At 39.4% G+C, this 25,803-nt stretch overlaps 1 protein-coding gene across 6 annotated transcripts in view; it reads right to left on the reverse strand.

The window, feature by feature from the left end:
• The window catches only part of DCLK2 (doublecortin like kinase 2), a 92,670-nt gene extending 84,114 nt beyond the window's left edge, over window positions 1-8,556 (reverse strand). For all 6 annotated transcript variants that reach the window (XM_075090416.1, XM_075090415.1, XM_075090419.1 and 3 more), the window contains exon 1: window positions 8,000-8,556. In XM_075090416.1, coding sequence (XP_074946517.1) covers window positions 8,000-8,423 — 424 coding nt within the window. In that variant the 5' untranslated portion in view covers window positions 8,424-8,556. The remainder of the gene's footprint in view (window positions 1-7,999) is intronic.
• Window positions 8,557-25,803: the final 17,247 nt, after the last annotated feature.

A 25,803-nucleotide genomic window follows, 5' to 3' on the forward strand; every position in this document is an offset into this window, starting at 1 on the left:
ATTAGCCTTAAGCTAATAAGCCTGGAGCTGAAGCATAATCTATTTCAGTGCTTCAGAAAAATTATTTTGTAAGTATCTGGCAAAACTCGTTGCAAAATTTCTTATAATTGGCAGATACAGGAATGACTAATTACTTCAGAACTATAGTATTTTACAGATTGTTTAGTAAGTGTTTTAAATTCCATGCCTGCTTTCTTATAGCATGCATATAAACTAAACTTAGTAACACAGGTCTTACATAGAAAACTGATTTTACTACTACACCTGCAAGGCACATATGGCAGGATTAGAGCAAGGACTGAAAAAAAGCATGCACCGAGTGACTTGCTTGGTTCATGACTTAAAAGATAAAGGATGAAGTTTCTACCTTATTGAAATTACTACTTAAACGTCTAATGATTTCACCACAGCCAGGACTTCGCCCACACTTTCTAAGTTCTATTGAGAACCTTGCAAAATACCAAAAAAAAAAAATGCTAGAAACACAATCTAATTAGGAAACCAATTGCTGCTTTATACATAAAGAATGATTTTCTAGGAATGAGTTAAACATTATTTGTTTGGTTTAACAGGGGTATACGATTGATTATTTGATAGAAGAAAGTATTCAAGAAAAAAAATGGCGGGGTAAGTTAAATCACACCTATAAAGTTCACTACAGGAAACTCTCCTACAGAATGGCATATTCAAAAAGCATTCCAAAAAACCACCACTCCCTGATGACCAGGCGTTAATTTTTGAACACTGTGCTATTATTTAAATTATTTTAGCCATCCTCCAAAGTGGAAAATGCATTTACAGATGTCTGTTTTGAAGAAACATCAAGTCATTTGTAAGAGTATTATCTCTCTTTTACATATTTTGTAGGTAAAAACCTGAAAGTGTAATGTTATATATAATATTTCCTCACAGCTTTAACATATGACCTGATTTTAAACCTGCTTGGGATTAATTTATGTATAAATACACACTTCTGATAACCTCCACACTCACTCTCCCAGAAAACCAATGTTTGTGAATACAGCATTTTTAGGGGGTTTATACCAGTTAAATTGATTTCAAACACTGTTAACAAAGTAACAGATAACTTCACAGTTAAAATCACATACATAAATAAGTTTGGCTGTTTCACTAACTGCCTTGAATAAGATTTTTCATGTGTCTAACCTAAATACATTTCATCTCAATTACTAAGAAAATAATTTCTGAGACTTCAGTGGCATTTTGATCAGGCCATTCTTTTTTTTTTTTTTTTGTCATTTGTACATCTACCAGCTGTAAGAAGTTGACACAACTCCACAAACAGTCATAAACAATACTTCAAATAGTTACATTGCTAACTTTGATATGGTCAATCTTATGGTTTGAAGGCCAACTTTCCATTTTTAGTATTGAAAGTTTTTAAAGCTAATGCATACTAGCCTTAACTGGCACATAGTCACAGCAGTTACGCTACTGGAAATAAATACCACGTCTTTAGCTTACATCAGCATTGACATGAACCAGCTCCCTAGTTTTTAGACTAGATTGTGAAGGTAGTCACTAATGTTACAATGAGATCTGCAGGTAAAGAAGTAAACTATAGACTAATAAAGTAGAAAGATTTATTAAGCAATACTTTTTTTTTTAAATGCAGAAAAAATTGAAAAAAATACAGACATAGGTTACAGCTGGGACTCTGAACCCAGCCAAACTATTCTACAGCAGAAAGCTTAATCAGGCTGCAGAGCAGTTTTGGCAGAAGTATGAAGCCTCCTTATAAGCTGGCATTATAATTTCAACAGAGCATATGTGCCATCCATCCAACGCTTCATGACAGTATCCAGAGCAATCTAAAAGTGTCAATTCTTCCATGAAGAAATCCTGCTACCACCAAAACTTGCTCAAATGTGGCATATGCTCACTTAAAAGGAATAACATCTGCTGATATTTTGGGTCACAATGTACTCAACAAATGGATTAAGTTTACTTCTGATTCTCTGTGTCTTATTAACATCAGAAGAACAACTAAAAGACATGAAACATTGCCTATTAGCAAGGAAACATTACATGCTTCTAAATAATTTACCTGTAATCAGATGCACTATCCATGAAGCAAGACCTGTGTATGTGCAGTGTGTATACAGTTTGAGGACACTGTAGGATTCAGGTTTCAGACAGCTAACATAATACTCGCTGTTCCCTCACAACAGTAAAATACAGATGATGAACACAGAGAATGGATAAAAGAGAAAACAAGACTACATTGGTCAATCTGACTGATAAGTTGCCATAGACCATCAGTTGCCTAACTACTGATTTGCGTACTTAAAAACTCATCTACAAAGGTTTTCTTTTGCATCTGTTTCTTCAATGCTGTTATTCACAGGAAATGTGCCTAACTCACCTTTCAAGATATAAACATAGGGATAAAGAGACTAGGGTGTACATGAACTCTCCAAAATTCAGCTATGCAATTGTAGGTACTGATAGGAAAAGAAGGATGCATCTTGTCCTTTTGTATCACAAGTGTACATCACTTGCAACTATGTGCAGTTTTGAGGAAACACAGCTGCCTGACAACTTGAGGTTCTTCACAGCACAAACTTCATGAGTTGAAGCCCACTGATAGGCTTTTAACAAATAGTCTAGAAACATTCAGACTTTTTGTCCTTAAAAACAGAGACTACTGAAGAAAGACTTGTAGATATTTAATCTTCCTTAGCATTAGGTTAAAAAACAAAGTGTGGATACACCATGTAGTGCATAACGTAAGGAAGAAATCAAGTGTACAACACTCAAAAATCCTGAGTTGGGATATTTGAAACAGAAGTCTGAAACAATGTTTTCTGGCTTGCTTTTTGCAAGGTGTTAACAAGCACTAAATACCATCTCCTGAGAGTTACATAAAGCATCATGTTTTTAAACGGCATACTGCTTAACAGAGAATGATACAGCTGACACAGGTAAAAACACCCCTACAGAAAGAAAACCATTAGTGTCTTTTTTAAAAAAAAAAAAAGTGTGTTCCCCTGTGAAGCACATAGGACAGGGCAGATTTCTAGGTATATTTCATCTATCCATCTCGCATTCCTCATCTTCTTTTGGTGGAACTCATGGGTTTCAAGGATGCTAAAAGCTGCTTATTCAGTATAGCACAGTAGTTACTAGGGCTACTAACCTTCTAACTTTAGGAATCACAGGAGAGTACCTTTTTTCTGTTCTATAACACAAAGCCGAGCAGATTTCCAGAACAGTATATTTACGGCATGTATAAAAGGACTGTTCTAAAAATAAAACAATGCCTTTTATGAAGGATTAGGTTACTTAGATTTCTTTTTTCTTCCTGTCTTTCACAAAACGTCCTTCCTCATTAGTTTCTTACGATTCCTTCACTTTCACATCACCTCCAACAACCCTCTATAAGTCACCATCTTTCCTCATCTACAGCATTTATGTTCCCCACACACTTTTTAAAACCTGGGATGACAACCAGGATTTTAGCAGATGATTAATTGCTCTTTTGACTTTATTTAGTCAGGAGGTTCAGATGACAGCTTCCTACAAGTTTTCACAGAATCACAGAACAGCTGAGGTTGGAAAGGACCTCTGGAGGTCAACTGGTCCAATCCCCTGCTCAGGCAGGGTAAAAGCTTTCAGAGACAGTTAAGGCCACCTGGTATCAAACCCATCTAATCCCACTAAATAACTCTTTTCAGGTAAATTACATTTCTCCCATCCCTGGAACTAGAAAGATGCACAGTGGTTGAACTATTTTATTTTGCTTGGATGGGAAGTTAACTAACAATTACATCCATATTTCACATCCACACCCCATTGCTCCAGGACCGTGTAACTACAGTGATTTTAACATACATTTGGAAGCATATGGTTTTAATGTTTTTTTAATCCTTCTTTTATCCTTCCTTTTTACTCTTCTTTGTTAAATCTGCTACATTTGTGTCTCCTTAAAGCATTACAGCTTTTGGCTTTAGCACTCGAAGCTAATCATATCTTTTGAAAGATGCAAAAATACAAACTGCCTCCTTAGCGTTACCATCTGCTTGCCCTGACACTCTTGACCTAATCTAAGTGTGCATTGACTAGAATCACAGGTACTTAAGCAGGATTAACATGTAATATGCAGTAATGATAAGAATGACCTTAGGCAGAAAACACTTGGATTGTTCAATATGTCCTTTCAAAAACATTTTTTTACCCCGTATTAGTGTGGGAGAGCCCTTTAAAGCAGGTTTTTGTCCTGTGCTACATGTCCTAGCCATGCAAAAGCACTGCCCTGCTCAGAATGTTCCCAGCTCCTGCCCAAAGACTACCCTACAGGTGTCTGTTGATTGTCTGCACAACCGTGCAGACAAAACTACTGACATTTTATAAAGGACTGTATTAATTAAGCATTGTAATTGAAAGAACAAAGACTCTTAGCAACGGTTCCTACCTAGGGAACTAGAAAAATTCCCTGTTACATGTCAAATCAACATAACTTTTCTTGCCAGGAATAGAGTCTACACTTGGTTTCCTCCCCCAAAATCCAGCAAAGTCTCCCAACTTCGCAGCAGACCTTAACAATCAGGATTTTCCATGTCTTTCACTACCAAGACAATGAAAGCACAGGACAGTAAGACAGAGCATGACTGACATCAACATAAAACACAAGCCTCAGCACTAAAGAACTGCACAGTACTTACTATTACTTTTGTGTCATGCTTTAGGAAGCTTACATTTTTAAAGAAAACTGAAGGATTTAGACAATTAACTTTGATAAAGAATAAAAATGAAACTATTTTTCCATTACTGCTATTGAAGCAAAGATATATTACACATGGAATCTCGTATTCCAAAGTAAATAGTAGCGGAAAGTCTGATAGTAAAGTTGAAAGAAAGAAAACTACAAGAAGGTCATAATATTCCCAACCCCCATCCCCTCTCTGGATCTCTCTGTTCAAACAAGACCAGGAGCAGACAATTAATTTCTTCGCTCTTCCCATTCTAAGAAAGCAGTGAAAACTCTCAAGGTCATGAGCCACAATATTCCCTAACGTACAGAGGCTGGGAATATAAATGGTATTTGCCTGGTCCAGCAGAGCATGCTTTTTTGACTGTCATAACCAGTTAAGAAAAGCAATATGCTTAAAATAGAGCTTGGCAATTTTTTAACTAATAAACATGATCTGGTCAAATTTTTAACTGACTGAACCTGTAACAGTAATATTTGAAATCTACAGTACATCTGTGCATTAACTATTTTCGTCTTAAAATGATAAACAGTAAAACAGATTGCTAAATGCAGCCAAATGCGGAAAAAAACATTTATCGGTGACTCAATTCAGCTGGTTTGGACTATTGCAATACAGAATTTGATACTGCCAGCTTTTATACCCCAGACAGATATTACCCTGATAGACAGCAGACAGGCCTTAAAGAGCTTGCCTGCACTGGGGCACATCCTTGTCCAAGAGCTACACACACAAGCTTGAGTTGAGGGAGGTTTAGTGTGGATCTTGCTGGCTGGGCACAGGGGGCTGAGCACTCACCTTCTGCTCACTTCTGTCACTACTGAACTGAACTGCTGCGATTCCATGTACCAGTTCAACAACACTGATGATGTGCAAACAGACTAGTCAATTAGGTATTGCATCAAGTAGCCATGTTCGGTCTGCTGTTCAGCATGTAGCTGGCGTGCACAACACCACTTTAATTTTATTTTCCTTTCTGAAAATTAAAAAGCAATACAACAAAACACCATTCAAAACTACTTCTGGTGCTACTGCAGTTCACGCTTTAGGATATCACCAATGTTCAAGTATTTATTCTAGAGCAGAAATACAAGCTTGCTGTGCTGGAACTACAAGAAATGAAGAAAATAAAAACAAATCAGATCCTCTTCCAACATGTCAAGAACAAAGCAGCTGGCAGACAGCTCAGATAATTTCAAGGAACGATGGATTCACTACTTGTTTACTTTCTTCTCACCCCTGTATATGCTTTCCTTTCTCTATATGGTGATTAGACTTACACTGGTAAAGTTTTTGGCATGCTAATTGGAGAACATAGTAATCCAATTATGATGCTACAGGATTTCCTTAAGATTCCTGAGTGTTGTATTGGTCATGGATAGATGACTAAGTAATTGGGACTCCTTCCCCACCCCCCGCCTTTTATTTTAATGAGAAAGCATGGAAGCAGCTTTTCAGTTGTGACATTTGTTTTGCTTTATTCTTTCAGTGAAGATCAAAGACAAAGGTCACTCTTTCAATGAGTATTTGAAGAGACAGAAAGTAAGTTTTTGCTTTCAGTTATTAACTTAGAGTTGTGAGAGCATACACTGCATTTATACTTTGTCCAGCAAGTCATTTTGTCTGTTTTGTTTTAAGCTGTAAAAGCTTAAGATCATTCCCTCTACAACATTTCAAAAGTCACCCCAAGTTATCATTAGTTTACCCAATTTTTGCTTCATCTCATTTCCCTACCAGCACCACTCCAGCACCTCTTCTTTTTAAGCTATCTCTAAATTAAAGGAATCACCAAGCCATGGAAAAATTTTTCGTTCATTTCACATTTATTTTATTACCACAGAGCCAGCATTTCACTCTGCAATCATTTCACATTTCCTCTGTTTTGACGGTGGAACAGCCTTATGGCAGATCACATGATGGGGAAAGTCCTCAGGCACTGTGTTACTATTATAAAGTGTGCTTTCATGCATATCTTTTTTGAGTGACACCCCCTTGATGCAGCAAACACTGTAGCCTCTCCCTTCTTCTTGCACATTATGGTGTGGCTGGTCCCTGAGTCCCAGTACCTTTACTGGTGGATTATATAAAGGTCTCCAGGTTCCCTTTCTCATCACATTCTCCAGGTGTGATTCAGCATTGTTTTGAAAAGGGAAGTTTCTAAATCAAAGCTTAAAGGATACGCAACTGAAAGCCTACAAAGGAGGAGGCATTAGAAGACCTACAAATTGTACTTTTTCGCTAATGCAAATCACCTACACCTGCCATATAGTCACTGGGTGGAAGACTGCTGTGGTTGATGTATTAGATACCTGACGAGAAGCATGAAGTGCAACTTGATTATGAACCTCACAGTGTGCACAGCATAGCTAATATATTTGAAAGGCTGATTCATGCAATGCTGAGTTTAAACTGTATTTTAAGACATCATAAGAGAACATGGGGGAAGTCTGCTACTTGTTCTGGTAACTGTCATTCCCTACAAACAAGAGACATATGTTTCGTTGAGAAAAAGTACTTCTAGCCCCATTTTGAGAAGTAGTAAAGCACTGCTCAGATTTGCAAGGTCTGTGTAACCTTAGCAGCTAAGTCCTGTTATCAAAAGCCATTTAGGGACAATTCTGAAAAGCATTTGGTTCTATAAAATTATTTTGGAAGTCAGACTAGGTCTATAATTCCCTCTATGAGCACATACTCTCATCACATTTGAAAAACTGGACTTTACACTGGTTTGTTTAAGTGGTAGGGTATAAATATCCCTTTTCACAGCACAGGAGCTTTCCGTCAGAAAGCTTAAGCCACTATGAGGCATCAATGACAGTGTAACAACTGTTAGACAAACAAATTACAGCATTGCTCTCTCTTACAAATAGCGATGACCGAAAGGTAGCCAAGAACTTTACTATGGTTCTTGTAGATGAAGAGTACCTGCTGCTTCACTACCATTAGAGTCACCCCGCACGCTTGCCGAAGGCTCTCTCTGGGCGGTGGGAGAAGCGGCCGGTCCACGCTGGGCAAACGGGGCCTGTCGCACCTCACAGCAGCGGGCAACGCTGGCCCGCTGGCCCTCGGGGGCTCCGTGGCTGCCAGTTTTCATCAAGGCGACGTCTCTCAGCTCTGATCAGGGTAGCGAGAGGAAAGCCCACCCCAGGGAGAGCCTGCAGCCCACCGCCAGGCCCCATGCCACCTCTTACCGGACCTCAACATGCATGGGCAGAGCCGCCCACGGCCTGATCCCGCCTGCCCCTGGCCCACTGGAGCCCCCTCACCTTCCACCAGCTCGTCCAGGCTGGTGAGCTTCTTGCTGCCATCGATGGTGTAGATGGTGCGGACACCCTGGGGCAGGTTCACGTTGTCCGACAGGGACCGGGTGAGCTCGACGAGGAGGGCGTCGAAGGAGCGGAAGCGGTCGGTGGAGATGGCATACACCAAGCCCTTGAAGTACCTGTCCCCGTTGCGGTAGAAGCGGGCTTTGCGGGCTTTCTTCTCCGAGCTGAGCGCCTGCAGGGTCCGCGTCCGGTAGAGGCTGCAGTGGGCGCTGTGTGCCGGGCTGGGGATCAGCCCGTTGCCCCGGGGCCCGGCGCCGCCGCTGCCGGAGCCGCTGCCGGTGCCGCCGCGGCGCGGCCCGGCGCGCTGCTGCCTCTTGTCCCGCTCCTCGAAGTGCTCCAGCTCGATGCTCCGGTTGCTCGCCATGAGGAGCTGCCTGCCCGCCCTCCCAGCTCCGCTGGGACTCAGGCCGGCTACGGACCGCTAAGCCTGCCCCCGCGCTCGCAAGGGCTCCGCTCGCCTAATTCAGCATCGCGCCCGGCCTCCCTCGCCGGGAGGGCTGCGGCTGACCGCGGCGCCCGACCTGCTCCACAAGCGCAGCCCCAGCTGCCGCTCGCTCCGCCGCTACCCGCTGCTCCGCCCGCAGCCGCGCACAAAAGCATCCCTCATGCCTCAACTCGGCGGCTACAGGCAACGCAGGGGAGGGGGCGGGAGGCTCGGGGGAGCCCCCCCACGGCCGCGCCCCCGCGCCGTGCCCATGCAGGCTCGCACAATGCGGAGGACGCCGTGCGCGCAGTCCCCGCTCCTCAGCCTCTTCCCTGCTGACTCTGCCGGAGAGAGGGGGTGGGGACGCAGCGCCTATTCCGCCCGCTCCGGTCCCGGTGTGGAGGCACCAGAACCCCTGCGGCGCCAACGACGACCAGTCGAAACCTCCCGGGTCCCCGGCGGGCGAGGGTGCTGCTAGCGCCCGCCTCAGAAAGTAAAACAACCGCAGCGGATCCGGCGGGAGGAGCGAGCTGCGGCCCGCGGTGGCGGCGGTGGAGCGGGAAGCGGGCGGGGCCCCTGCCGGGCCCTGGAGCCGGGCGGGCGGCGCGGCCGCTGTGAGGGGCGGAGGGCGGGAGCGGGGGGCGAGGGCGGCGCCATCTCGGCTCGAGGCGGGCGCCGTGGCGCCGCTGTCCCCAGCGGCGGCGGGGCGGGGAGGAGAGCTGCGTCGGTGGCACGGCCGGCGTCTCGGCGAGGCTCAGGTGATGAAGCGAGAAGGAAAAGGAGTCCTTCTAGGAAAGGAGAGGGATTTTGGGGAAGCAGCTTTCCCGCGGAGGCAGCTCTGTCCCTCTCGCCGCGGCTCTGACAGGACCGATCCCTCGAGCCCTCAGCTCGGTGGAGCTGGCTGCTAGCCCTCTCCTGGCCTTGCTCGTTTACTAGGCTGAAACGCTAAAAATGCTTGTAGGGCTCCTTTCTGTATGGCCTTCTCCCTAAAATACATCCCCCAGGACAGGAAACTATGCCTTCCTGACATTTCCCTTTTTCATTTGTAAATGCCCCTGAGCTTCCCACACTCTCTGAAGAACCAAATAAGCCCAGCTCCCATTCCCACAGTCTTAACCTAAATGATGTTTAGCCCACAGTTCATGGCTTCCCCGGATGGCTTCTCGATGCTCCCTAGATTGCTCAAGTCAAACTCACTTTTGGTAGAAATGGCCGACATGTATTGAGGTGGATGCAATTTCAACTTTTTTCCAACTACTACAGAATATATTTTCTTGTCGTGACATAATGAGTACATAAAAAACGTAAAAGTCATTTACGACTAGGTACAGGTCTTCACTTTTTTTTCAGGTCTTGCTTTGAGAGATTCCAGTTGTGTTACATTGTTACAGGTGGTCACAGTTTCTGTTCTTTTGTCCTTGGCCCATAAGAACCTTCACCCATCCTCTCCACACTGCTTACTCAGTTGCTGTCAGGAGGTGGCACTTCGGTTGATCCTCTGCATTGCATGTGTAACTGCTGCAGGTGGAGCCTCTCTGTATGAAAATTAAATCAGTGACTGAAAGACACATACAGGAGAGGATAGGTTTTGAAAGTCCTTTTCATGCTTAGGACAGAACTCTGTTCAGTAAAGACATTCTACAAAGGTAGGAGGTATGTTTTCTGTCTATTTGTACATACTGGGAAAGGGAAGATATTTGGCTAAGAAGACTTATTTATGTTTGGGTTTGTGTTTCAGCAGTTCTTAAAAATACTGCTTGCCACACTTTCTTATTTATTTATGATTGTTCACTTTTTTTTTTTTTTATTTTGAAATACCAAGAAAGTAAAGTACTATCTCATTATTGCTGGGTTAATTACAAAGTAGATTAAACATCTAGGTATGGTATTCCTAAAGACAATACATGGAAAACATCAGTGAATTTTGCTCTTTCTTGATGCCAACTTCTGTGATGCCTGGAAACCTCCACAAGCAAAAGGAATTGATAAACCTTAGGGCTGGATTATCTCCTCTGGTGGTAAAATCCACAGGAAGAACCAAACAACAGAGGGGATTTGTTACAGCTGGGGCATGTATACACCTACTAAGATTAGGCATGCAGATCTTGCCTAGGAATCAGGACCTAGAAGCCACAAAACAGTAGGGAACAACTTTCTAGACTGGTTTTGATATGTAGCTTCTAGTCCTGTTTACAGGCAGAGTTACACAGGTGAAGTTCAAACTCACCTGTGTAACTTTGCTCCAAGGTAAATGATTGGTCTCAGCTGTGAGGCTATATTTTTTTCAAGTGGTGCCACATCTAGTCTTTGCAGAACAAGTCAAATTACTTAGTTTAAACTTCAGCTGAAGGTTAATTGGACTAACATTTTCCACTTTGCTCAGAAGCAGACCACAAAAGCACAGGGAAGTTTAATCTCCCCCTTGTACATACCTTCTACCTCCTCCCAGCTGTTAACTATTGCCTACTATCCACAGTACAATGCTCAACAATGTGTAGAGGTCTCATGCAGACTAACATGTAAAACCTACACATGAATTTATTATATCAATGGTGTCTATGACTGAATTTAAGTTGGAAAATTCAGTGTCAGGTTAGACATTTTATTGGTTTCAAGTTGTTTTGCTGGGTGGTAGGATATGTCATGTGCAGGACTTGCTCCGACTTCTGAACTCTCTAGGTAGAGATGGGATTGGGAGGAAAAGGAATTTTATACAACCCATACTGTAAAGTAAACTAAAAGAGAATTCTTACACCTTTGAGCAGGAAAATTCTCTCTGCTTCTCAAAGGGAATCCCCACTACAGAGAGTTTCTGAAGTCTCTACAACCACAGTGTTTTATAGAGCATATAAACATGAAATGGAATTCTGGCCTCTAAAACTAAACTACTTCTATATTAAGAGGCTATTTACAGAGAGATTGTGATTAGACCTGCATGTGTAACTGCCAAGGAAATTCCTGGTGATACCTCAAATATGTTCCTACAACTTCTGTTCTTCCTTTCTGGTTCTCTTCAGATGTTGTTTGTATTTTTAATAAGCTCTGTAAGCCCCCATTGGGAATGCTTCACAGTGTTTCTATTTGTATGTATGCTTTGCCTTTTCCTTGTCGCCTTATTTCCCCAACAGAATTTTCTGTAGTCAAACAGATGTTTTAAGAGACTTTGAAAGATGAGGAATAGAACTCCAAAACAACCCATATGCAGCTGAACTACATTTGCTGTTAGACATGAGAAAATCAGTGTGCTTCATATGCAGTTATGTATGGAACTGAGCTGTGCAATCCCATTACCTTCTTCCCACTTTATCTTTGCAAATAGGGTTGTTAAATTAGCAGTTCACTTAACAGGAAGCAATGTTACATGTACAAACATAGTTTGCGTATTAACCTAAATCTCCTGACACCATAAAAATGTGATTATCATTCATTCTTGGAACATTCTTATTCTATAAATATACATTTCCTATTTGAAAAGGAAAATGATTCCATTTTTCATGTCCATCTAATTAAGTCTCCCTCTTGTCTTTGGGGTTTTTTTTATTTTGTTTTTTGGTTGGGTTTGGTTTGGGTTTGGTTTTGTTTTGTTTCTGCTTTATTGTGGTAGGCGTAACAAATTCCTGGTTTAAATCTCTTCCTGCATCTAAAAGACCTCCTGTGTGGTTTGGTTTTTGGTTTTGGTTTGGTACATTGGCTTTGGGGTTTTTTTTGGTAACAAGTAACCCCTCTAATGAAAATTCTAAAAGGAAACCAAGAAAACTTTACCATCAGACCCAATATCTTTCCTTCTTCTGTTACCTGAACTCCTTACCTTCCTGACTGGAATCAGTTATTTAGCACATTTAATGGGTTGACAGGCAAAATTCAGTTCAGGATCAGGGCTTACAGTGGATAGTTTTAGAAGAACATTTATGTATATGACCTTTGCATTTAGCTTTTTGATTTCACCTTGAAAATGACAATATGTAATCTTGCTAAAGAAGAAAAAAAACCACCATAAACTTGGGGTCTGGTGGCTCAAGATTTATTATGTGAAAAACATTCTTTGAAAAATTCAGTAACAAAATGTTTACTTGTAGCACCAAATATATCAAATTTGAGTATTTAAACAATGAAATGATTATTTGTACTTATTTGTTTTTAGTCAAGGATGTTAAATTACTTTTTAAATATTAATTCAGTAAAACCTCTCGCATCCATGTAAGATGCTGTGCCCTACTTCATAGATACATAAAATGGGAAACCAAATGTTTAAGCAACTTGCCCGAGTATCAGAGAAGTCAGACTGAAACCAGTAACCTTCTCTTCAACAGTATTTTTTTCATCCACCCAACAGTTTCTCCATGAATCCCATGTAGAATATAGTATTGCTTTTAAAATGGCAGATGTGAATAGAGACAACTATACAGAAACAAAACATACACATACATCGACATCAGTGGCATAAGTAAGGTGCTTCAGCCCTCACCTAGGCATAATCTACTTATGCTGCATGTTCTTCCCACATTAACACTTGTTGGTTAGTGGGAATGTGAGTCTGAGCTCATTGAATATTGAATTATCTTAGTACATCTCAATGTATTGTAGAGAGGTGTCTGAATCCAGTATCTATGATAAGATCTCAGAATTATTCACCCGTTTCAATGGACTAGGTGAAAATGCCATACAGAGATTCAGTTATTTGTTAAATGACTTTGTACATTTCCCAGAGGATTCCTTTATCCTTAGATTTACTTTTAAGAGTATTATTTCTGAACATCAATTTAACAGTTCTTAAAGTAGGAAAAACCATATGAGTAAAAGCCTTATAAAACCAACCTTGAACCTAAATCACAAAAACGTAGAGGTGGAAAGATCCTCACAGTATGTTCTATTTCAATTTGCTGTACCAAGGAAGACCTAAAAATACCAAAACCATTCCCAGCAAGGTCCTGGTTTTAATGCCTTTTCCTGGGTGAGATTTCATATCAGCCAGTAGTTTGCCCAAGGGCATGTTTTTCTTAATATCCAGCTACTTTTTCTTCCAGATTGGCATCTTTCTGCAGAACTTCTTTAGCACTTTGCTGTTATTTAACAGTCACTTCTGTCCCATTTTGCTGTCCCTGATGTAGGAACTGATGCAAGGAGAAGGATGCTACCTCCATCCAGAGCAGCATGAATGAATTTGTAAAATATTCTCAAAAGAAGTAAATACTTCACATAAACTTAGTTTTTGCAATATAGTGACCATCCTGGAAGAGCTAGGATACCCTGCTAATAGGCTTCTACTGAAGCCAACTGGGATCTCAGTCATTTTGCAACTCCAATACAAATCAGTTCCTAGTTATTGTTGACTGCTCAATGACACGAGATCATGATCCTCAAGCATTTAAATTTAAGCAGAGATTGCCACATTAAATAAATTTAATATACATGTCTGGTAGAAATAAATGCCTGACTCCTACTACCTTTACTGGTGGATTATATGCAGCAAACACTGTAGCCTCTCCCTTCTTCTTGCACATTATGGTGTGGCTGGTCCCTGAGTCCCAGTACCTTTACTGGTGGATTATATAAAGGTCTCCAGGTTCCCTTTCATCATCACATTCTCCAGGTGTGATTCAGCATTGCTTTGAAAAGGGAAGTTTCCAAATGAAAGTTTAAAGGATACACAGCTGAAAGCCTAAAGAGGGGGCATTAAAAGACCTACAAATTGTACTTCATTAATGAATCAACATTGCAAGATATTTGTGAATTTTGTTTTTGCCAACTTTAAGATGGCTACACTAATTTGTATGATGCATTTTGGCTTTGCATATGCAAACCAAGAAGGTGTATCAGAGGAATTCTGAGTATTAAATTCCGGCTTTCCAATACCACTGTAACTGGATAAAAATAGAAATAAATTATTCTTATAGAATAGTACAGCATTTGTCAGATTATACAGTCTGTAACACCTGAGAAATTTAATTTCTACTGGTAAATTATTGTATTGCACTTACCAATCTAACAATTCAGCTTCTATAATTTAACAAAGAATTAAAGACATATTGCATATTGGAGTCAACAAGACTGCTTAATATGTTTACTATGAATTAATCACGTTATGTATTCTAAGATTAGGATCTCAGCATAAATGTCTATAAAAACAAAAAAATGGTTAATTTGAAGAAGAAAAAGGCATGATTTACAGACAAAGAAATGTCTCTTCTACTCCTGTTTTTCTAGCCCATTTAGAAATAAGTCAATGGGGTTTTTATAACATATCTATTACTGTTTTGCTGTTAAACTTAAAATTTTGTGTAATCGTTAATAATTTTAATTCCATCCATATGCTTGCTCGATACAAGACATCAAAATTCTGTATTTTCAATAGAACTGGCAGTCTGGATAATTATTACAAGCCTGGCTGAACAATCCAGGAGCCAGGATTAAATGGATCATTTCATCTGTTGCCTTACTTAAAAGTATGGTTAGTTACACAGTCTTAAAAATAGGAAAAATATAGGGTCTTAAAAATGAAAAATTACATTATCTTAGAGGTTAAATAATAAGAAGATTCAATTAAGTCTTTCAAAGATCACTGCCAACAGTTATTTGTTATAGTGTACTACCACTATACTTAAAAATGAAAAATTAATTATGCTTTCTGAGACAGCTCCTTCAGCAAAGAGGTCTGCAGTTCACTGATGACCCATACCTGATGAAATATGGAAACTACAGATGAGAACAACAATGAAACAATATGTGTTTTGAAACAAATGAACTGCTCAAGGAATTTTTTAAAATTGTAATTTTACGTAATGGTGGATCCTGAAACAAAGACAACTCCATAGAATTCTCTCATCTACACACTTGTTCCTAATGGTTTTTCCCACCCAGCTGGGGTGTCTGCCCTTGTATGTGCTAGTACAAATATCTGTGCAAATTTGTTCTGGGGAATCATCTTGGTTGAATATTAACCCTCACCTGCAAAACGGGATAGGTCAGGAAGGTAGGATAGCATATTTAGGTAGCTTTCAGAACAAAGCCATTGTATGGTGTAGCAATATGCCAAAAGCATCAGCTTTTTAGGCCTATGAAGAAGCAGGCAATAGAACAACTGCAGAGAATGAAACAAGTAATAATTTTCCCTGTTGCTTTCTTCCAGTGCCACAATTGACTTCACTGGTTCCAGAGGCATTTTCATCCAGAGAATGATTTTTTGTAAAAAAAAGGGAGAGTGTACAAATGACATCTTTTGATAATGTCACCAAGCTGCAAGAAAAGGTGAAGTAACACCTTGCATCAGAGCAGAGATGCAAGGTAACACCTTGCATATTAGGGAGAGAAAAGGTAGCAAGTTTACTAGCCTTATGGTACAGAGTAAAATAGGTGATTATTGCCTGGGGGAGATAGAGGCATAACAAGGAACTGCCTGTAAGGAAAACATTATGTGTAAAAAAAAAACCTCCCAACCTTTATTGAGTTTATGGATTTTAATACCTAGTACAAATAGAAATTTTACTTTTTAGGTTTACTTTCAGGAGGAATCTTGTAACTCTCCTGAGGGTTTCGAAAAGCATAATGAATGCAGCAGAGAATGGTGATGCTTTACAGAAATACCTTGAAGGCTGGAGAAGTGGGATGAAATGTAGAAGTGTGAAGTAATGTATTTAGGGATTAATTTCTACTCCAAGGTGGAAACTCACCACTTGGAAACAACAGAAGGAAAAGAGAGGAATGAACTGCTGATCAGAAGCTTTCTCTAAGCTGCAAATAAAGCAATGGTACAGGGAGCCTCTTTCTGATTGAGCAATGGCTGAATGTAACCTATATTCTTACAAAGAATAAATAAATTTTAATTCTTTGCAGAGAGGAAGCAAGCTGTTATTGCTGATATTTGTTGCTATGTCTAGGGTGAATACGGTCATGTCTGTGGGTGCGTACCTTGCTTTGGAAGCCTGTGGTATGGGACTTACCCTTGTTGCTACTTGGTTGTGGAAGTCCTGGGTCATGGTGCTATTCCCAGTCATAGACTTTATAAAGCGTCAGAGCCTTTTCTTATTTTGTACTGGACCAATACAGTGATGGACATGATCAAGAAGGGTTGCAGAAATTGCTGATGATAACTTTATAGCATCATTTAAAGGTCTGTCACCTGGCCAGCTACGGAGGGAGACTGAGTTGTATCCCCTTAGTGTGATTTCACCCTTTTTGTGCTAATATATGCTCTGTGCAAATCACTGGAGACTGGTTTCAGCTTAGGGCTCTCGTCACTTTTGTTAGAGAATTCTTGCATCTAAAGGTAATTATCATTTTGGAGCTGAGGGGCCAAACCCAATCCTGACCTTCTAGGTTTGTGTGATAGCTCTAGTAATTACAGTGTGAATATTTTTGTTTGTGCTGTCAGATTAACTGGAGAACGGCATGCTGCTGCTTTGTTCCTAATTAAAAGTAAAGTTTTCAGTTAACTTTAGCAAAATTATTGTGTCTGTTCACAGGCACAATATGAAATGAAGTTCAGTCAACGGAGTCAGCTCCTGTACAGAAAAGAGAAAGCAGTCATTTGGCTTTCATTTTACAAGAATCTTGCTTTAATTTTTAAGAGGAAATCAGATACAGTTTTGTGAAATGTTCCTTTAATATTCACATGCTCTTTCTGTATCAGTCATATTTTAGCTTGCAAGTTTCAGTACTCTTTGTATCTTTGACAAGAAATCTATACATTTGACTGCTTGCTGCCAGCAAAACCATTTACATTAGCAGCAGAATGATGTCTCTCAACTACTACTGCCAGCATGGTTGAAGCTTGTGCTGGAACTTTGCCAAATTGAACTTTTGGCCTTAATAAAATAATAAAGTGCTGCTTTGAGGCTAAATTATTGGCAGTAATGTTGTGAATATCACATTTCTTCTCTACAGATGACTTAGATTGTGACTATTGCTACCTCATGACTTTTTATTTTATTGTTTCCCTTAGTATCACTCATCCTGACTGGCCTGGGAGGAGGAAAAGAATCTGATTTATCAGTAAATAAATAAATTGTGAGTGGTAAGTGGAGGAAATCTGGTGAGTTTCTCAGGCTCTGGTAGTGCGTATGGTCTAGAAAGTTAAAAACTTGCTGCAAAACCAGTCATGTTTCTTCCAGAAGGGGTAGTGGTCTGTGCTGTTTTGCAAAGAGCTGGAAATAGTATAGGGTTAAAGTATTTGCATAGAGATAATCAAGTGCAGCCAACTATTATCCCTGAGAAGGCAAAACCTTAAGCTAAATAATTTCAAGGTCAGTTGTGAATCAATTAGGAATAACTCTCGGTCATACTTGTAGCTGAAGGGTACAGGAGATCATGAGAAGCTGGCTGCTGACAAAAGAACAAGTATGGCTATAGGCACAAAGTAACCTTGGGCCATTCCAGAGTTTTCAATATATATGCTGAGACTTGAGTTTGGAATGGAAGTAATAATTCTGATTCCTTTTTTCTAGTAGAAAAGTCAGATGCTAGGGGTTAATGCTAAATCAGTCCTTCTTAGAGAACTTGAGGAGCCTGAATCCTATTTTCATTATGAAATTCCTCAGATCTTGGAGATGGGAGATTTTAAATGCAGTATAACCCTTTGGTTCTGTAGAAGTAAAGAGAAGGAAACTGTGCCTGAAGTACTCAATTTTATCTCTTCTTTATTTGTTCCTTCCATAATGACAGTGGACTCAGTGCCACAGGTACGCTGAAAGGAGTTAGCCCTAAACTCAGAGATGCTATAGTCCAAAAGTCTTATCTTGAAAGGGTGTGCATGCAAATGTTAATCCAATGACTTCACAAACTGACCCATGTGTCTGCAGAACAGGAACAAAAATATAACTGACAAACACAAGAGTTGCAATAAAGTGTACTGGAGAGGGTTTTCTCCTTACCATTAGATGTTTGATGTTTTTTCCCCAAAATAATCAGAGAGTTATTTTGTCACTCCCATGTTCCTCTCCTGCCATATACAGAAAATGCCAAATGACTGGAGTACACGGAAAACAAAAAACATAGGGAAAACAAAAAGCATTCAGTGCTACTTAATTTTTCTGGTTACGAACACAGAGGTGTTCTATGTCCATTCTTTCCCTCAGTGGTCTAAAAGTCATATGACTAGGCTATTTTGTACAAGTTAGTGGTGAATTTTAAAAGGTGAGCAAAATCTGTGGAATAAATATTTCTAGGAACTTCTACTCTCTTCTAGCAGAGAACTCTCAGGAAATATGATAACTCGTACAGGTTTTTATAAAAAACCCCACCTGCTTTATGTTTATATCTACATGTATGCAAATATATATAAAAAATATATCTATTATATCTAGATATTTAGTTTCAGCATATGTGCTCCTTTATAGAACAGAAAACTGTAACACCTGGAAACTAGTAGTTAACCAGAACAGATAACAAGGAATTAGGGTATTAATCTGCTTAACAAGGACATATGCCAAAGTAGTTTAAATTGTGCTAGTTTGTAATTCTATTCTTATATAAGAGGAATTCAAATATAGAAAGTCATGCAGGGATGAAAAAGAGTATAATCATACTAGTTAATTCAAAGTCCAAATCCAAGTACAGTAACTGTCCTATTTCAGTGTTTCAGCCATTAATATGGAGGCTTATGGTCCAATGTGAGCTGGGTTTGTACCAGCTGGGATGGTGTATACTTGATTGGTGTGGAAAACTACATATTTCAACAGATCTTCCATCTGGTTTTCTGTTCTGTTGTCTGATCCTTTACTGGCAAATTAGTCATGAGAGTCTACTGTTACCATACTATGAAAATACTTGTAGTCTGATTTTTTTTTTAATTGGACATTTGTGTTGCCCACTGACATTTTTATTTTGTTTTGAATAGCAGGAAAGCAACTGTCCTGTGGACATGCTAGAACTTTTGCCACTCTGTTGCTCATTTACTGTAGAGCAGGAAATTCTCAGAGACTTAGTAACTTCTGGAATTGTAGGTCAATATTGTTTGGCCTTGGAACATCTATTGCAAGAGTATGCTGTGGATTAAACCAGGGGATTAATTTTAGTTTATAAAGTATTTCTTATGTGAAAAATTTTGCAGATAAAAGGTCATAATCTTCCTCTTACTTGATTGATACTTGATTCCTGCCCGCCCACCCCCAAGGGAAGATATTTAAATTGGGGAAAAAAAATATGATGGCCTCAACTTTTTGTTAGGTTGAAGATATGTAGATAGGTAATGAAAGAGAAGCAGAGTCGTGATAGTTTCACAATAGCAGAAATGTTCTCCATGTTTTGTTCCTTTGTCTAAACCAATGATAGTTCCTTGCTTTTCAGATAAAACATGATCTAATCTGGACAGTGCAATCTGTGCTGCTAAATGAAAATATGACTGTAGGCCATGCAGATGTTCTGTGTAGATTTAATACTGTTAATATGAGCAAAAACAGCAAGGTGAATGAAAACTAAGGGTGTGTGAGGAGTTTATGCTATAGTTGGCAGCATATGCTGTTTTGTGTTCACTGCAATAGCTATGTCAAACTAGTACACACACTGTATGCACAGTCATGCCTTTATTTTACGCCTAGGGATACACAGGATGGTATTTGATTATTACAATTCGTCACTGTTAAGTGGCTCTTGGATAGCTAGCCAGCTAGCTGGAGGGGATAAACCAACCAATTTACCGGCTCCTACATTACTCTTTGCACCAGAGATGAAGCCTATAATTAGTATTATGTTTTTTTCAGAAGTCTTGGAGGCCAGTACATTCACAGAGGGGTCAACCCCAAATGACCTTCTCCAATCTGGCTGTCAGTTAGCCTGTAAAATTCATTATTACAGCATGTTGAATACTGCTCAGCTCATTGCTGAATGGGGAGGGTTTTGTCTAGATACGAGTACAATACCATCTTCTGACAGTCAGGTAAAGACAGGTTGTACCAATAATCAGTTTGGTCAGGTTATTCTGTATGATGGAAGCACTGCCATCTTGTGGATAATTCAAGGATGTGGAGAATTTTTGCTTATTTATTTTAGAAACATTGTTTTGTATTTGTATAGGTTAATATTTGCCGGAAGAAAATTTTGATATTGTTATACGCAAGGAAAAATGTGAAAAGAATATAATTTCCAAATGCATGTTGGTTCTTTAGCTATCCTATTAACACAGCTCAGTATTTTCTTCCTTTTTTTGTTGCTTTTCTTAAGGAACATATTTGCTACCTATGACATTTAACAGTAACAAAAAGGAAAACTTAAATGTCATTTTCTGGAGCACAATTCTTTGTCTATTAGAAAAAAAAAAAACCCAAACAAAACCCTCAGAAAAACAAAACAAACAAAAAAAAAACCCTATTGTCTTAGGGATTCCTTTAAGAACAGATTGCTTGACAGCTCTATCTTTGTATCTCTATCACTAAGTAGTACTGTGTGACCTGTTGCTGTCATGCTTGTCATCAGTCCTGTTGTGGATTAGGCTGGTTCACAACAGATTATTGGACATTTTTTATCTGAGAGCTAGGATGGGTCGTGATAAGAGATTATTCACAACTTGAGAAGCCTCTAGCTCACAAATTCAATGTAACTAGCCTTATGTCAGGCTGTGTGCTATTATGAACTGAAAATAAGTAGGTGTTCTGTGTTGTGTACGTCTTTCATGGTCAAAAAGAAACAACAAACAAGCCACCCACTATGGGGAAAGACTATTTGGGGATGTAGACATCAAGATAACTCACTAAACTTGATTTATCTAGACATATTTCTTTGTGCAACTCAGAAAAACAACACTTAGAAGATGTCACTTGGAAGATGCAACAGCAATTGCCTTATTGCTGTTGCACAAGTGTGCTGGCTCTAGCTCAGAGTAATGAGCTGTTAAGAGGTGCTTTCCAAACATACAATGGAATCAAAATAGTTTGGGTTGGAAGGGACCTTTAAAGGTCATCTAGTCCAATCTCCCCTGCAAGGAGCAGGGACCTCTTCAACTATATCAGGTGTGTGTATATATATCTATATCTATTTAATGATGTATAGTACCCAAAGAGTTTACCTTTAGAGCAGGTAAACAGACAGAAGAAGGGAGGAGGAAAGGGCATCTTCCCTTCAGAAAAGGGAATTAGTACAGCAATATTGTGTGGTAAGACTCCTAGAGATAAACCTCATACCTCCTTTTTCCTAGACCCCTTTCATCTTCACAGTTTTACATATTATGAACCCTTTACCGTGGCAGCAGACCAAAAAAGTTAGTGATTTGCACCTTTGAGGAGAGAGCCGTGTGTCAAAATTGAGTTTTCCTTGAGAGGACTGAAAACTGGTATGATGTTATTAGAGTACAGCTATTGTATGTGTTGAAGCTGAAGAATGTGTTCATGTTTTTACGGTATTTTGTGAATATTGTATGCCCAAATATAACTACAACAAATATTTTGAGACTGGATGGTACAATGTGAAGAATGGGGACAGTAAATTTTGCAAGTCTTAAGTACTAATACTTTACTGTGGGTGCCAAGTACCTCAGGGTGTTTCTGCTGAACATATCGGAATACTTAGTTGGAACCCAGGCAGAAAAACAGAACAAAATGCTTGGGATGAACTAAAGGGTAGTCCTGAAAAGCAGAAAAGAATAAGGTAGAAATGGGGGCAGAGTACATCCTAGCCCCCAGAATCTGAAATACCTGGAAGGAAATAAGGCCGTAAGTAAAAAACCTTTCTCTGACAGCTGAAGCTAGCAAATGGGCAGACCCACCCTTACAGGCTATTGGTCCTTGGGCTGCTTTTTCTTTGATGGAAAGTAGAAGGCAAATAAGTAGTTAAAAAAAAAAAACATAATAGACGTTAATAGTTTTTCTTGAATGAGACCCTAGAGGCAGTGGCACAAGGTAGCTGCTTCTGCAGAGGAGACAGAGGTATGTTGCCGGAGGAACATCCCTGTGTGCCTTGTTCCTCTTCTCAAAGTAAATAGAGCTTGTGACTGTGTTTTTAAAGACATACAAAGGCTCTGACAGACAGATTCTGTCAGTTTTACCTCAGGTGCTTTAAGCTGCTATTTCCCCATCTGTCTTTGCCTCTGAAGAAGGTTACTTTTCCTGTCAGCTCTTCAGCTCCCTCTGTCCCTACCTAAGGTACTAGCTGTGATATTGTGTTTGCTGGTGAATTAATCAACTACAGCAGACTATGAACTATGGCATTTGAGTAGTTTTACAGATTTTCTTTTCTTGAATGTTATAGGGCAATAGCTTTTCATAAAAGGGAGGACTGTAGGTGATGCTAACTGTTTAATCAAGTGCACCCAAGTTCAAAAGATCATACGTTAAAAGACATGATGACCTGTAATTGATTTTGAGGTGTAAATGGGGAAGTACTCCACAGAGCCCAAACTTCTTTTTCATCTCATCAAAAGTGGGTTTTGTGGTTTAGTTTTGTGTTAAACATTTTGTTGAATCTCTAAGAGAAGATAAACCTGGAAGAAACAGCAGTCCTGAAATAAAAGGTGAAAAAAAAGAAAAAAACCCAAAAGAATTGAAAAAACAACTATCTCGTTCCTAGGTAATGGTACTGTAGTTAGCATACAAGAATGACAATTTACATTAACTTTTCTAAAAATGCATTTGGAAGAAGTTTAAAATTAAAATAATTGAAATAACTTTAAAAATGTTGTAGTTGCAAGGGTTTAAGAATCTCTTGCAAAGGTTGCAGAGAAAGCAGCAATGAAACAAGAAAGTTGGTGCTAGAGCATGGTCAGCAGAACCCCTGGCATTAGGCAAATCAGATGATGTGTTGTCCTTGCTAAAAGGCAAATGAGATAATTATGAAAACACAGCTACATCAACAAAAATCAGACGACTTGCACGGTAACTGCTCAGAGTTGTTTTTTAAAAAATAATTTTACAGAGCTAGAGTGAAAACCACTTACTGAGAGCAATGTGATATCAAAAAGGCAGTGGTATAAGCTACCCTGTGTACTGATTTGCAAACTATCAATTGAATTAAAAGTAATTTTATTTCTGAAATTTTATAATGCTGCTGGTTGCCTAATAAGGTATTCAGCTCCTTTTCCAGCTCTTTCAGTCAAGCTACCTACTACAAGACCATCTGCCTCTTTGCTTTAAAAGATATCCATTCTATCCTGCTTTTCAACTAATATTTTCTATGCTTTCAAGTATTTTTTTTCCTAGAGCAGAGAAAACAAACCACTTTATGACAGAATGCTGATGGACACCCAAACAAAATTGCAGCACAGGAGAGATCTCCCCCTTTCAGTACTAGTGGAGAAATTTAGAATTCTTTTATGAAATTGATATTTTAAAACTAGGTTTGTGATCTTTATTGCTGAACATATCTTGTTCTTTACAAATAAGATACCCTTATTTACATTTAGTGAAGTCAAGCAGTGCTTTCTTCTAACAGAACAAATGGGTGTTCTGTGCTGTGGAGGACAATTATGTGCTTTGTGCTAGACTTATTTTAAAACTTCTAATGATATTCAGTTGTTATTCCACAGACACTATGGTGCTTAAATGCTCAGGACCAAATCTCGCTATTTAAAATTCTATGTCTTACTCAGTTCCTGATTAAGCACTGTCTTTGTGTGGAGCCCAGCAATATGTTCTATCTGGGGTTTGAAGTCTGCATAGTGATTTGTATGTTCAGGCTGGAAAGCTTGAAGACACAAAGCAAATTAGAATCATAGACTATTACTAGATTGGAAGAGATGTCTGGAGGTCATTTTGTCCAATCTCTCATTCAAAGAAGCACCAGCTTCAAAGTTAGATCCAACTTTGTCAAGATCATGCAGCAGAGAATTACACAGCCAGAATTAGAGTTCTGACATTCCTTTGATGTAAAGCTGCTAAACAAGTCACCAGAATCTGTTTCACATACCCCATCTGTGAAGCAGAGATAATTCTTGCATAAATACCTGTAAAGGATTTTGATCTCTCTGGGTAAAATAAAAGCTCTAGACAGGAGTGGTTCACTTCAGTACTAGAGTAAAATAATTTTTTTTTCCTCTCTTCCTGAAGATGTGGAGGAAGTAAAAAAGAAATCTTACATTTCCCATCAGTATCAATGAGGATTACAAATACTGCTAATATCCTTTTTGTTGAGTAAATAGGTCATTTTTGCCTTTTCTAGCATTCTAGCATTTCCCTTTTTGCTGTTCAGCCTCTTAGGGGAGATGCTGTGTTTGTGACTGCAGAAGTTCTGAAAGCTATTTCTATTCAGTTCATGAAACCATTCACATCAGGGAGAGCAGAAACACAATCTTATGACATTATTTATACGAACTGAAACAAAAAGGTCATATTCTAACTGTGCTGATTTTAGTCTTCTCCCTGAACACTGATGAATAAATAAGGAGACTTGAATAGTGCATGTTAGTGACGGTGGTTGAACAGGCAGCTAAATCCAAACAAGAATCCCCATGCTGAAAGCAGAGTTGCATGTACTGACTGGGAAAAAGGTAGGTTACAGTTCTCTGGGTTTCTATAGTACTGCTGACCCAAGGTTTAAGTCTTCTACATGTAGCAATTAATTCTCAAAAGGCTATCTGAATGCCCTTCTTGTTTTACCAGCTGTCAGTCCTGTTGCAAAGGTGAGGAAATCCACCGAATGTAATTTGACTAAGATCGTAATGTCAGTCAATGACAAGAATAGAGAAATATTGTTACACCCGTTACCTTGTTCCAACTTGCATTTCTCCCTTCTAGAGTAGATTGGCAGAGCAAGGCCAGGGCAGGTATATCAACTGGCACAGAATATAGGGGCTAGGTGTGAAATACAAGGATTGTGGCAGATGTGAGAGATTTTGAATAGCAAAGTCAGGGCAAAGGATGCCAGCAGGATTGATGAGGGAACACCTTTAATATCTGCTACTCACCTTTTTAGTTTTCTCAGCAACAATTTTGCTATGATTTGGCCATGACAAATCAGAGTTCTGTAAGATAGTTTAAATTTCCTTTCAGGATTTTTCAGTTTCTTCCTCCTGCCCCTGAGCTATTTGTCTCCTGCCTTGCTATTTTGTTCTTTCTGGTATTTGCAATCTTTCCTAATTTATTTGCTTCTGGTAACTTTAATTGTTATGCTGTTTTACTTCCCTGCCAACTTATTAATGGCAAGACATGTAGAATACATCATGTTTGTCAGGAATAAGGCAGGTTCCTATATGCTTCCTATAATTAGGCAAATATTTAAGTGTAGATATAATGCTTGCATTTCCTGATATACCTCCTCAACTCAATGAACAGAAGTTTTATGAATATTCTTTATTTGCTTTCCATCGATTGACTTTCAAAAGGTGAAACACAGGAAAATCCCTGATGAATGGCCATAAGTCTTTTTCTTTCCCTCATCTGGATTTTTGTTTTTTGGTGACTTA

The sequence above is a fragment of the Phalacrocorax aristotelis genome, chromosome 4 (genome assembly GCF_949628215.1).
Source record: "Phalacrocorax aristotelis chromosome 4, bGulAri2.1, whole genome shotgun sequence".
Taxonomy (NCBI): domain Eukaryota; kingdom Metazoa; phylum Chordata; class Aves; order Suliformes; family Phalacrocoracidae; genus Phalacrocorax; species Phalacrocorax aristotelis.